Source organism: Callospermophilus lateralis, chromosome 4 (assembly GCF_048772815.1).
Source record: "Callospermophilus lateralis isolate mCalLat2 chromosome 4, mCalLat2.hap1, whole genome shotgun sequence".
Classification (NCBI taxonomy): domain Eukaryota; kingdom Metazoa; phylum Chordata; class Mammalia; order Rodentia; family Sciuridae; genus Callospermophilus; species Callospermophilus lateralis.
Window position 1 is genome coordinate 73,286,547 of NC_135308.1, and position 12,938 is coordinate 73,299,484.

Here is a 12,938-nt window from a genome sequence, read left to right on the forward strand (position 1 = left end):
TATCCACATAGACAGTGGCCTGACATGGTCCCCATTACCCAATCTGAGTTCCATAGGCCCACTAGTCTCAGGCCTCTGTCTTTGGCTGTTGTTTTGCTATGAGAGAATTACAATTTTTAAGTTGAATTGGACCCCAGGTTGCATTCACCCTAACGGGTTTCAGATAAGGGTGAAGAGACTGCCTAAACTCATTTCTTGCAGGTCAAACTATCACTCAGTACTTAAACCCACAACTTTATTTAAATTAAATTAATATGTAGGAGTAGCAAAGGCCAAGCCACAGAAAGGACACCAGCTTCTTCAGTAAAATTGATATTAATCAGACCAAAATAAACAAGGTATTACTTAGTTTTCAAGATGGAATTTCTGGGTAAGCAGGATTAATTTAAAATGAATAAAATTTCTTCAACTCCTTCATTTCTGAATTATGGGTCTAGAGCATCAGAAAATATTTTAGTCATTATGGGTCTTACTAACTCTAATGGCAAAGGCTAACTTTAACATTCTTCCATATTGTTTAAATTTTCTTATAAAATCAAATCCAATAGCAATTGACAAACTTGCTAGACCACTCCTGAAATGTCTCATTTAGGAAAGAAAGAGAGGAAGCAGTTGCATTAAATCTAGAGGTACATTAGATTTTTACCTTCCCCCACCCAAGAATAAAATGTCCTTGGCTCCATCAATCTCAAGTAGGCAAGTGACACTATAATGTTTTTTAATAGCTCTTTTTCTTTCTTTCTTTCTTTCTTTCTTTTTTGATCAAAACCCCCCAGCTATGTGCTTTGTATGTACAAAATGCTTTTTTTCAAATTATAGAATAGTCATGATTTGACCACAGCACTGCATATCTGAAAATCCAGGTACATTAGCTTGAAAGGAGATATGATCAGTCTATATACAAGTATTGTGTTTATTTGAATAAAAGTGAAAAGAACAACTCCCAAATAAAACAAAACACAGATTTGTAAGAGTCTGATGTGTTCAGGAAACAGTTGCTATTGCTGTTTCCTAAAATGACTGTGTCTATCTAATGAGGTCTAACAATGAAGGTACACCTCCAAATGTGGGGACTTCATAGTCTAAAGAAAGGCCTTTGAACTTTCTAATATAGCTAAATGATTCCCAATTCTGAATTACAGAGGTGCATGGGAAGTTTTGAAAAAATAACTGTACTTATGATTTATAAATTTCAGAATTTTTAAAATAACTTTATGTATATTATGGTAGGAAAATACATTTTATTTTTAAATAAAATATTCAAGTAATAAAAGTAAACAAAACCAGACTCAGGGAGTCAAATGTCAAGTTCTTTTTCTTTTATGGTAAAGCTAGAGGGAAAAAAAGTTCAAAATGGGGGATCCATGAAAATTAGAAGAGAGTTCAGTGGAGGAGAAGAAGAGAATGGCGGAGGATATTGGAGGCACATGAAATGTGAGTAACTGCAGAATGAAATTGACAAAATTATGCTAAGTACATATATGAATATATTAGAGTAAATTCAATCTTATATAAAGAAGCAAACAAAAAACAACAAAATATAAAGAAGCAAACAAAAAACAACGAACAGTAGAGTAGAGGCAGGGGAGCGGGGGAAAGGAGGAGAAGCGTGAGACTGGAAATACTGGGGATGGGAATAGAGCAAAATATGTGAAATGTAAGTGTGAATATGTCAAAATCTATCACACTATTATGAATATCTATAAAACATTAATAAAAACAGAAGGAGCTTGGGCTATAGCTGAGTGTCAGAGTACTTGCCTAGCATGTGTGAGACACTGGGTTCAATTCTTAACACCACATAAAAAATGAATATATAAAGAAAATAAAGCTTTGCTGTCCATCTACAACACAAAAATATTAAACAAAATAAAAACAGAAAAAAATTAAGTAAAAGGAAGCAATTATAAAAATGTGTAAATAAAATCTTGGTTTAAATTTATTCAGTTAGAATACAGATGTGGAAAAAAATCATGTTTGCATGTAAATAACTGAATTTTGGAAAATTTGCTATTGATAATAATGAGTCTCAAGCATAGAGAATTTTAGAGTTTGGCTTGATTACTCAGTCCTTTCCAACTAAAATAAATATGTGAAGATGGTCTGGGATGGGAATAATTCACAGTAAATACAGTCACTTAGAAATCTTTTGCAATTCTGGTGGTTAGAATCATTGGCTGTTTAAACAAGATAGCCAGAGAAAGAAGTAGAGAACAATGAAAAATGATAGAAAACAACACAATTTAAGGATTAATAGTACAATTTTATGGAAAACATGAAATTTAGAGAGTTGTGGAATAACAACAAAGAAGAAGAGGACATTGGAGTAAAAGACTAATAGGCAGTAGCAGAATTTAGTTATTGATATTCTATAAAAAACTTATGTAAAATTAGAAAAAATATAGCTATTTTCCATCCACCTGATACACTCCAATCACTAAATGTAGGTTTTAGTCAAGCATGAATGGAATATTTTTGAATATAATAATATGTATTTCTAAGTTAATTTTTGTAAGACCAAGTTCTTAGTTCAGGACTGCATTCCAGTTTTATGCTGTTAAAGAGAAGAATAGACATCTGTCCATCTAAAAGAAGCAATTGTGCAGTGTGTGTGGGATCCTAGGTGGGATCCATTCAGTTTGAACACTGAATTTTCAGAGGTTGCTGGGGGTGAATGCATTCATAATAAATAAATGGCACTGGTATTTGAGGCTCAGAGTATTTATTGTGAATAAAGGATACAAGTAGAAACTTTCCAGTAATGAAGAGGACAGAACTCTCTCTCTCTCTCTGAAGACTTGGTTGCACACAGACACACACACACACACACACACACAAAAAAAAAAGAAACTTAAAAGGTATTAGGCTCAATATCATCATATTCAATGTCTTCTTGTCTCAGGATCAATAAGGATGTTGTGTCTTCCGTGTTAGAATTGTCAGCTTCTTTGAGAAACTGAAGAGAGATGCCTGAAACAGTAAGAGAATCCTGGTTTCAGTGATGACACAAATGAAAGTCCAGAGTCCTCCTGAAGAATGAAAGGACTAGTAGAGTGGCTCCAAAATATCTATGGGGAACCAGAACTTTTCTGGAAGGAGTGATAGAGCTATATCACATTGACTATGTCCTGTGCAAATGTCTTGATTTCAACAATGAGAAGGAATATGGGTTAAAAATGGTGAGGAGTGGAAAGAGATGCAAGTTCTCTCTTCCATACCAGGCTGGTCTGATTCCTTAATCACTTCAGGCAGAAGACCACCTCCCTCAATTCCTCTGTACCTCAATAACACACCACACTTTCTTCACAGGATTCATGATAACAATTTGGGTACTTTGGAAGATGCAAAAGAAGGGCAGCTTAACTGAATTCAATAGTTTCCTTTTCCCGTGGACTGCATGACCATGTACAAGTGAAAAGCCCATTTCCAAAATATGACACCACATGTTATTTCAAACAATAAGAGAATTTTTTTCTTCTAGCATGGAAAATTTCAATATCTCTATTTAAGGATATTTTACATTATTAATTAAAGTGGGAAATGTTATTGAAAATAATTGGTTACATATTTCCTTAAAAATAAATTTTTATAGATGAAAGTTTGGATCATCATATGGGAATCGATAAATGTAATCCATCATATAAATAGAATCCAGGGAAAAAATTACATAACTAACTCAATAAATGCAGAAAAAATAATCAACAAAATTTAGCACCATTCATGTTAAAAGTTCTGAAAACACTAGCGATAGAAGAAAACTATCTCAATCTCATCAAGGCTACACATGAAAAACATCACATCATAATGAATGGTGAGGAAATAAAAGCATTTCTTCTAAAATCTAGAGTAAGATAAGGATTCATACCCTCACCATTCTTATTCGATGTAGTTCTTATAATATTAGCTATATCAATTCATAAGAGGAAGAAATTAAAGGGATACAAAGAGAAAAAGAAAAAATCAAATTATCTCCATTTGTAGATGATATAATTCTACACATAGAATCTCCATCAGAAGAGTTTTAGAGCTATCAAATAAACACAGCAAAGCAGCAGAATACAGGATAAATGTACAAAAATTAAGTTTTGCTATATGCCAGTAGTAAAACCAACAAAAAAAATGAATAAAAGTATTCCATTGAAAATAACCTAAAACAAAACAAAAACATGGAAATAAACCTAGCTGAGAAGTTGAAAGACTTCTAAAATAAAACTATAGAACACTGAAGAAAGAATTTGAAGAAGACTATAGAAGATGGAAAGGCATCTATTGTTCTTCAATAAGCAGATTTAATATTGATAAAATGACTATATAACCAAAAGAAATCTATAGTTTCAATCAGTCCCAATCAAAATATTAATGACTTTCTTCACAGAGCTAAAAATTATTCCCAAAATTCATATGGAAGAATAAAAGATCCAGAGTAGCCAAAAGAATACTGAGCAAGAAGAACAAGGCTGAGGCATCACAATTCCCAAGCTCAAATCATGCTGCAGAACTCTTCCATCAATAAGAGAATGGTGGTTTTATAAAAACCAACATGAAAATCAAAGGAATAGAACTCATGGAGATAAACCCACACAGATATAGTCATCTGATACTTGACAAAATCAGTAAAAACACACATTGGAGAAAAAATGGATGTTATGGTTTGGATGTGATGTGTCTTCCAAAAGCTCATGTGTGAGGCAGTGCAAGAGGAGAAACAATTGGATTGTAAGAGCCTTAATGCAATCATTGCATTTTTCCCCTTATGGGGATTAACTGTGTGGTTAACTGAAGGCTGGTAGGGTATGGCTGGAGGGGATGCGTTCCTGAAAGCATGGCCCTGGGGTATATATTGTGTATATGGAGAGTGGAGTCTGTCTCTTCTTCCTGATCACCATGCAGGCTGCTTCCTTCTGCCACACTCTTCCACCATGATGCTCAGCAACATGTCCAGCCCCAATGAATGGATCTTGCTGTCTATAAATAGAGACCTTTGAAACTGTGAGTCCCTGAATAAACACTTTCTCCTCTACAATTGTGCTGGTTGGATTTCTTTACCCACAGCAGTGAAAAGGCTGACTAAATGGACTTTCTAACAAATGGCACTGGGAAAACAGGATATCCATATGTAGAAGAATCAAAGGAGCTCCCTCTGTCTCACCTGCATAAACTAAAATGGATCAGAGACCTAGTAATTTGACAAGAATCTTTACAATTGCTAGAAGAAAACATAGGGCCAACTCTCCAATACACAGGAAAAAACAGTGGTTACCTTAATAAAACTCTCAAAGATCAAGAAATAAAGCCAAGAATCAATTGGGGAAGCTTCAAATTTGAAAACTTCAAAGAGCAAAGGAAACAAGATGATGATAAACAAGATGATGAAACAGAGCCTAAAAAATGGGAGGGAACTTCTGCCAATTATTCTTCTGATAGAGAATTCATATCCAGAATATGTAAACATCAAAATAACCCAGATAACCCAGTCAATGGGTAAGTGAGCTAAATAGACATTTTTTAGAAGATGACATGAAAATGGCCAACAAATATATGAAAAAACTGTCCAACATTCTTAACAATAAAGGAAATTAAATAAAAACTACACTGAGGTTTCATCTCACCCCAGTTAGAATGACAAGATTCAAGATAAATAACAATCAGTGCCTTGTATTAGGTTATTGTGAATAGAATAGTTTTCCTGATTTTTTTTCTCAGCAAATTTAATATTGGAATATTGAAAAGACACAGATTTTTTAAAATATTTATTATTTTTAGTTGTAGTTGACATAATACCTTTATTTTATTTGTTTATTTATATGTGGTGCTAAGGATTGAACCCAGGGCCTCACAAGTGCTAGGCAAGTGCTCTACCACTGAGCCACAAAAAGCCACCTAGCCCAAAAAGCTATTGATTTTTTTTAAGGTTATTGAATTTTATTTTATTTTATTTTTTTATTGGTTGTTCAAAACATTACAAAGCTCTTGACATATCATATTTCATACATTAGATTCAAGTGGGTTATGAACTCCCATTTTTACCCAAATACAGATTGCAGAATCACATCGGTTACACATCCACATTTTTACATAATTCCATATTAGTAACTGTTGTATTTTTCTACCTTTCCTATCCTCTACTATCCCCCCTCCCCTCCCCTCCCATCTTCTCTCTCTACCCCATCTACTGTAATTCATTTCTCTCCTTGTTTTTTTTTTTTTTCCATTCCCCTCACAGCCTCTTATATGTAATTTTGTATAACAATGAGGGTCTCCTTCCATTTCCATGCAATTTCCCTTTTCTCTCCCTTTCCCTCCCACCTCATGTCTCTGTTAAATGTTAATCTTTTCCTCCTGCTCTTCCCCCCTGCTCTGTTCTTAGTTGCTCTCATTATATCAAAGAAGACATTTGGCATTTGTTTTTTTAGGGATTGGCTAGATTCACTTAGCATAATCTGCTCTAGTGCCATCCATTTCCCTGCAAATTCCATGGTTTTGTAATTTTTTAGTGCTGCGTAGTACTTCATTGTGTATAAATGCCACTTTTTTTTATTCATTCATCTATTGAAGGGCATCTGGGTTGGTTCCACAGTCTAGCTATTGTGAATTGTACTGCTATGAACATCGATGTGGCAGTATCCCTGTACTACGCTCTTTTAAGGTCTTCAGGGAATAGTCGGAGAAGGCCAATAGCTGGGTCAAATGGCAGTTCCATTCCCAGCTTTCACAGGAATCTCCATACTGCTTTGAATGCTGATTTTGTTTCCTAATTTCCTAATTTTCTATATCAGTATTGGAATTCTTCTGGTGGAGAAGTTTGAATATACTACATACAGGATCCTTTCTTCAGAAAACAGATAATTTGGCCTCTTTTCATATTTTTATCTCTTTAATTTCTTCTCTTGTCTGATGGCTCTGACTTTAGTTTCAATAACTATATTGACTAGGAGTGGTGAGAGTCAACATCCTTTTCTTGTTCCTGATTTCAGAGAAAATATTTTTAGTTTTTCTTCATTCAATAAGAAGTTTGCTTTGCATTTGTTATACATAGCCTTTATAATGTTGAGGTAAGTTCTATCTCTAATTTATTCAATAGTTTTAACATGAATAGGTGCAAAAATTTATCAAAAAAGACATTGGAAAAAAAAGAGTCTTTTTTAAAAATGGTGCTTGGAAAACCGCATATTTGTATGTAGAAGAATGAAACCAGTTCCCTCTCTCTCATCCTGCATAAAGGATAACTAAAATGAATGAAAGACCTATTAATTAGACCAGAAAATTTGTGATTTACAGTAGAAAATGGGCTCACTAATCCAACATATTGGCACAGGAACCTTATCAAGACCCCTAAGGCTCAAGAAATAAAACTAAGAATCAGCAAGTGGGATGGTATCAAATTAAAATATTTCTGCACAGCAAAGGAAACAGGAGAATAAATAGAGCACCTATAAAGCGGAAGAAAAAAAATTGCCAGCTATTCTTTTGACAGAGGATTAAAAACCAGAATATACAAAGATTTCAAAACGTTAACGCCTAAAAAGCAATTAATCTAATTAATAAATTGGCAATAAAGCTAAACAGGTATTGCTCAAAAGAAGTATAAAATGACCAAGAAATATATGAAAAGCTGCTTAACATCTATACCAATCAAGGGAATGCAGATCAAAACTACATTTTTATGTCATCTAGCCCCTATTAGAATGGAAATCATCAAAAATATACATAATAATAAATGCTGGTGTGGATGTGGGGAAAAGTACTCATTCATTTTTGGTGATACTACAACCACTTTGGAAAACAGTATAAAGAGTTCTCAAAAGATTAAGACTGAAACAACTTCATGACTTTCTCACCCCTTGGTTTTATCCAAAGAACTAAAATAAGCATACTGAAGTGATATTGGCATATCAGGGTTGATGGAAGCACAATTTACAATAGCCAAGTTATGGAAACAGCCTGGGTGCCTGTCTGCTGATGAATGGATATAGAGAATGTGGTGAATACGCACAATAGAATTCTACTCAGCCATAAAGAAGAATTAAATTATGGAATTTACATGTAAATGGCTGGAACTGGAGAACATCATACTAAGGGAAATATACCAAACTCAGAAAGTCAAAAATTGAATTTCCTCTCTTATATGCAGAAGTTGGAGCAAAATAAGGCATAAAGGGAAAAAAGGGAGTAGAATTCTGGAATGAAAATGACTTATGAAAGAAAAAGAAATATCAGTGGAATAGAGTAAGGGGGTTGATGTGAAGGGAGAAAGGATGAGAAAAAGGAGGAACTGTGGAATGAAATCAATCAAATTATGTTATACATAAATATACCATATATATAAATACACACATATATATATGTCACTGATTTATTAATAAGCTATAAATTAACAGAAAGGAAATAAGTAGAGGAAGGGGAGCAGAAGAAGGGGCATTAAAATGGAGAAAATTTTATCTGTATATGTATAAATAGTTCAAAATGAACACTACTATTATGCAGAAGTTAATGAACAGATAAAAATGTAAAAAGTAATTATGATATGTCAAGAGCTTTGTAATGTTTTGAACAACCAATAAAAAAATGTAAAAAGTAAATAATAAATGTAAGTGAGGATGTGTGGATAAGGAAACACTCATACATTCTTGGTGGAGAGGGCAAATTAGTATAACTTCTTTGAAAAGCTGTATGAAGATTCCTTAAAAGAATAGGAATGCAGCTACCATATGACCCTGCTATTCCATTTGTTGCTATGCATCAAAAGAGCTTAAATAAGCATAAAATAGTGATGCAGGTATATCAGTGCTTATAATATCTTAGTTTATAGTGACAAAGTTATGGAGCCAGCCTATGTGTCTCTCTATAAATGAATGGATTAAAAAACTATACATATATGTACACACACACAATACCCAAATACATATATAGAGATCTATTCTGTCATAAAGATAAAATTAAATTATATCATTTGCTGGTAAATGTATGGAATGGAGAAAATCATGTTAAGTGAAATAAGACTCATTATGATAAATGTTAAAACTTTTCTCTCATATGCAGAAGCTACATAGAAGGAATAAAAAGAGAGATATTATGAAAATAGAAGTAATAACAGTGACTTAGAAGGGGGTTGAAGGGAGGCATGAGGAGGAGAAATGGGGAGGAACTCTGAAATGAAATTCTCCATATCTTTCTCTCTGTGTGCTTGAATATAACATAAAGAATTCTACTTTTATGTATGAATGTAATGTTCTCACCACAGAAACAATAAATACATAGAAGGCAGACCTGTTGATTAAGAGAAGATAATCAGGGGAAGGAGGAGGGAAAGGAGAAGCACTAGATATTCAAATGGAGCAAATTATGCTATTTGTATTTATGAATATGTCAAAATTAATGGCACTATTATGAATAATTATAATGCACTAATAAAAGACGAAAATGGTCTCCAAATTACTTTTCAAAGGTTTAAAGACCACCATGCTTGTTGTTCAAACAGAGGTCTTGGTTTGCTGTGTGAAAATTGGAACAAAGCCACAAAATCTCTGCAGCTCATACTGACATGTCTCCATCCCATGGGCAGTGTGTGCAGACAAAGGACACGATATGTATCTCCTTTCAGAAGAAATAAAACAGATTCAATAATCAGAAAAAGGGAAGAGATTACATCATCTTGGTTTACAAGGTTACTTAGATAGGAAAACTGGTAATTGATATGTGCAAATTCATTTTTATCATGATAATAATGCAAGACCATTGGAGAGATAGCTATCCACTTACCTGTCTGAGAACCCCTGGCACCACCTTCATCTTCTGGGAAAAAGTTCTTGTCTTTCATTCCAAAGGAAGAAGGAATTTCAGGAATAGGTACCTCTTCAACTTCATCATAACCACTGCTTGTGGCAACTGCATGCTGTCCTTGAGGTTCTGAAAACAGGGAAGAAGGAGGAAGAGTAAGATATTTGTTAATCTACGTGATGTCTTCAGTCTCTTCTCAGCTATTAGAATGCAGACATTCTAATAGCTGAGAAATATAGGTACCATATTTCAAGGCTGTCCCAGAGGCATACATTTGATCTCCATATTCTTAGATCATGTAAATCATCGAAATATTTCAATGTATGAAATTCAATAATATTTTACTAAAAAGCCATGCCAAAAAATTCAATAAAAATTATGCTATAAGTTTGAGGCACTTGTTTCAGGCATGGCGGAGGGTTGAAAAATATGTATATATCAGTAACTGAGAATGATTTCATCAGGATTAAGGAGAACCCAGGCTGTTCATATGGCCTCTGAGGCAATGGAGACACAGAGCTGTCCAGGAGAGAAGACTGGCTCTCTCTCTTCCACGGATAGGCTATTCTACCAATTTGAATCACAGGAGGCATGGTTTTCAACCTCCTCTAGTGCTCTGCTAAGATTCGTTCTTAACAGAGCACTCCTGGACATGCCTCATCCTTGGAACTCTCCACTTTTACCACTCGGGAAGGTGCAGGATGCTCTCCTTTCTTATGTGCTTTGTAGAGAAGCTCTCCCAGTGATTGATAAGTACAGGCACCATGAACTCCTTGTGTTCTAGGAATTATGAATGTCTTTTTTTGTTTTAGTATTCACATAAACCACAAAATAGTTTAGATATACTTGTATTTCAGGTCAAATCCATGTGTTCTCTTTCACCTTGGAATTTGTGAGATGATAAGGTTCAAATGTTCTTTTTCAATTTATGGCCTTGGATTTTATAATGATATATTTGAGGTGTGTCTGTGACCATATGGAAGTATCTGTGGAAACCGACAGATTAGAATCTCATCTTTCCCTTTCTGTATGACAGAGTGGGTGGAGAGAAAAAGTAGTTGTGAACCTGAAGGAAGAGACCCTTCCTATCCTAATCATAGAAAGTTCTTCTCAATTGATAACCTCCCCTTACCCCACCATCCAGGGGAAGACCTATCTCTACTACCTGGGGCAGGTTCAGAGTCTCCATTCTCCTCATTGTCCCCTGGGTAATAGGGTAGCTTAGTTACTGAGCCACCATCAGACATGGTTCCTAGTAGGGAGAAAACATCAGAGACAAACACAGTAGGAGGTCAATGTCATAATTCAGAAGAAATTTTGAAGCTTCATACTTGAAGAGAGAGGGCTTAGAGCTCCTGTCCTAGAAGGTGCTGATAATTGTTATAGTGGTCCAGGAATATTCCTAAAAGATCTTGTTCTAAATGGTTGGTCCTCAGCTTGGAGGTATTGGAAAACCTTTAAGGTGTGAGAACTAGTGGGAGGAATTAAGTTGTTGAGTGCATGCTCTTGAAAGAATTACAGGATGCCAATCTCTTCTTCTCTCTCTTTTTTTTAAGAGAGAGAGAGGTAGAGAGAGAGAATTTTAATATTTATTTTTTAGTTATCGGTGGGCACAACATCTTTGTTTGTATGTGGTGCTGAGGATCGAACCCGGGCCGCACGCATGTCAGGCGAGCGCGCTACCGCTTGAGCCACATCCCCAGCCCCTTCTTCTCTCTCTTAATTTTCTGGTCATTGTGAGATGAGCATCTTTGCTCCACCACATACTCCCAGCATGATATGGTGCCTTGCACAGGCCTAAAGCAACCAAGCCATACCATCATGGAGTAAAACATCTGAAAGTGGGAAGCAAAATAAAACTTTCTTCTTTATAATTTGATTGTCTCAGGCAATTTATTTCAGTAATAAAGAGCTACCAAATTTGCCATATGAATGTTGTGTTAGTCATGTGGACTTTGCTTACTGATGATTCCCACACTGATGGTGAACTCATGCAAAGAAAGGAGGCTATGGACACACCTGGGCTGTTCAGCAGGCTCTCCTTCTCTGGGTTTATTGGGTAATCGATCTCCTGGTACAGGACCTCATCAACAGTGTCTTCGAAAGTGGTTAAGGCTATGGAAAGCAGATGGAGTTCAGACATTAGTCCTGGAAATCTTTCCCTTACCAACAGACAAATATCTTCTCCAATGCATACTCTTGGAGACACTCCTCTAGGCTTCCAGGGTCCTTTTCTTTAGCATTGTGATCTATTGGGATAGAACTAGATTACCATGCCACTCCTGGATCTTATAATCAGTTCCCACTGTACACATGGGAAGCCATCATATTTGAGGGCTCCACTTTTTAACCCAGAATGAATTCATATCTTTTAAGTCTCCAAGTCCATGGTAGATAAGGCAGTTGTTCATATAATCCAAACAAGACTAAAATGTGTAGTTTTAAAAAAAAACACAATTGGTCCAATATTATCCCTGTATACTTTCATGTTACAGCATTCCCTAGCCCCACCTTGGTGCTGTGCTCTCCTTCTGAGAAGCTGAGTTCCCAGGATGATGAGAACCAAAAACAGAAGGGCTCCCAGGATCATGCAGAGAATCCCAGGTAAGGAGAAGATGCCAGGGACAGGGGCTGAGGCTGAACTGGTGCCTGAAGAAGAAAAAGAGTCATGAGTCTTTAGAAAGGACCATAAGCTCAGGAGAACCCAATTATCCTGGTCATCGCTTGAGTCCTCAGGACCATGAAGTCCCTAGCTCAGTCATCATAGATCTGCCTGAATCCCAGGATTACCACCCTAGATCCTGCTCTGGGATGTGTCAAATATCTTCTGAGTCTGATTTTAAGAGATTTCTATAATGTAAATGTGGATATGGCTTTGGAGCTCTCTGACTGCTACAACTTAACACAAATAATAGCTTCTTCTAACACCTGATCATCAGGCCTACTGAAATATGACCAGAGCTGGGTAGACTGAAAATCTAAATTTTCAGTGCACAGAACACTGAAAATCTGCCTATCTCCTCCATTACCTGGGTCACAGCAAAAGAACCACTTACTTCTCCGGGTGGGGCGAGTTGTTGTCCTTTCACCTGGGGAGAAGAGAAGGAAAATGGAATTATTGTACTGTGTGGGTCTGGGAATGTTGCTCAATCCCAACCACC

At 35.7% G+C, this 12,938-nt stretch overlaps 1 protein-coding gene across 1 annotated transcript in view; it reads right to left on the reverse strand.

Annotated features, from left to right (window-relative positions):
* Positions 1 to 2,851: 2,851 nt before the first annotated feature.
* Positions 2,852 to 12,938, reverse strand: part of LOC143398307 (scavenger receptor cysteine-rich domain-containing protein DMBT1-like) — a 182,500-nt gene continuing 172,413 nt past the window's right edge. The window contains exons 42-46 of the mRNA XM_076855297.1: positions 12,834 to 12,866; positions 12,289 to 12,426; positions 11,797 to 11,892; positions 9,760 to 9,906; positions 2,852 to 2,970 (exon numbers count right to left, since the gene is read on the reverse strand). Of these exons, the coding sequence (XP_076711412.1) occupies positions 2,852 to 2,970; positions 9,760 to 9,906; positions 11,797 to 11,892; positions 12,289 to 12,426; positions 12,834 to 12,866 (533 nt within the window). The remainder of the gene's footprint in view (positions 2,971 to 9,759; positions 9,907 to 11,796; positions 11,893 to 12,288; positions 12,427 to 12,833; positions 12,867 to 12,938) is intronic.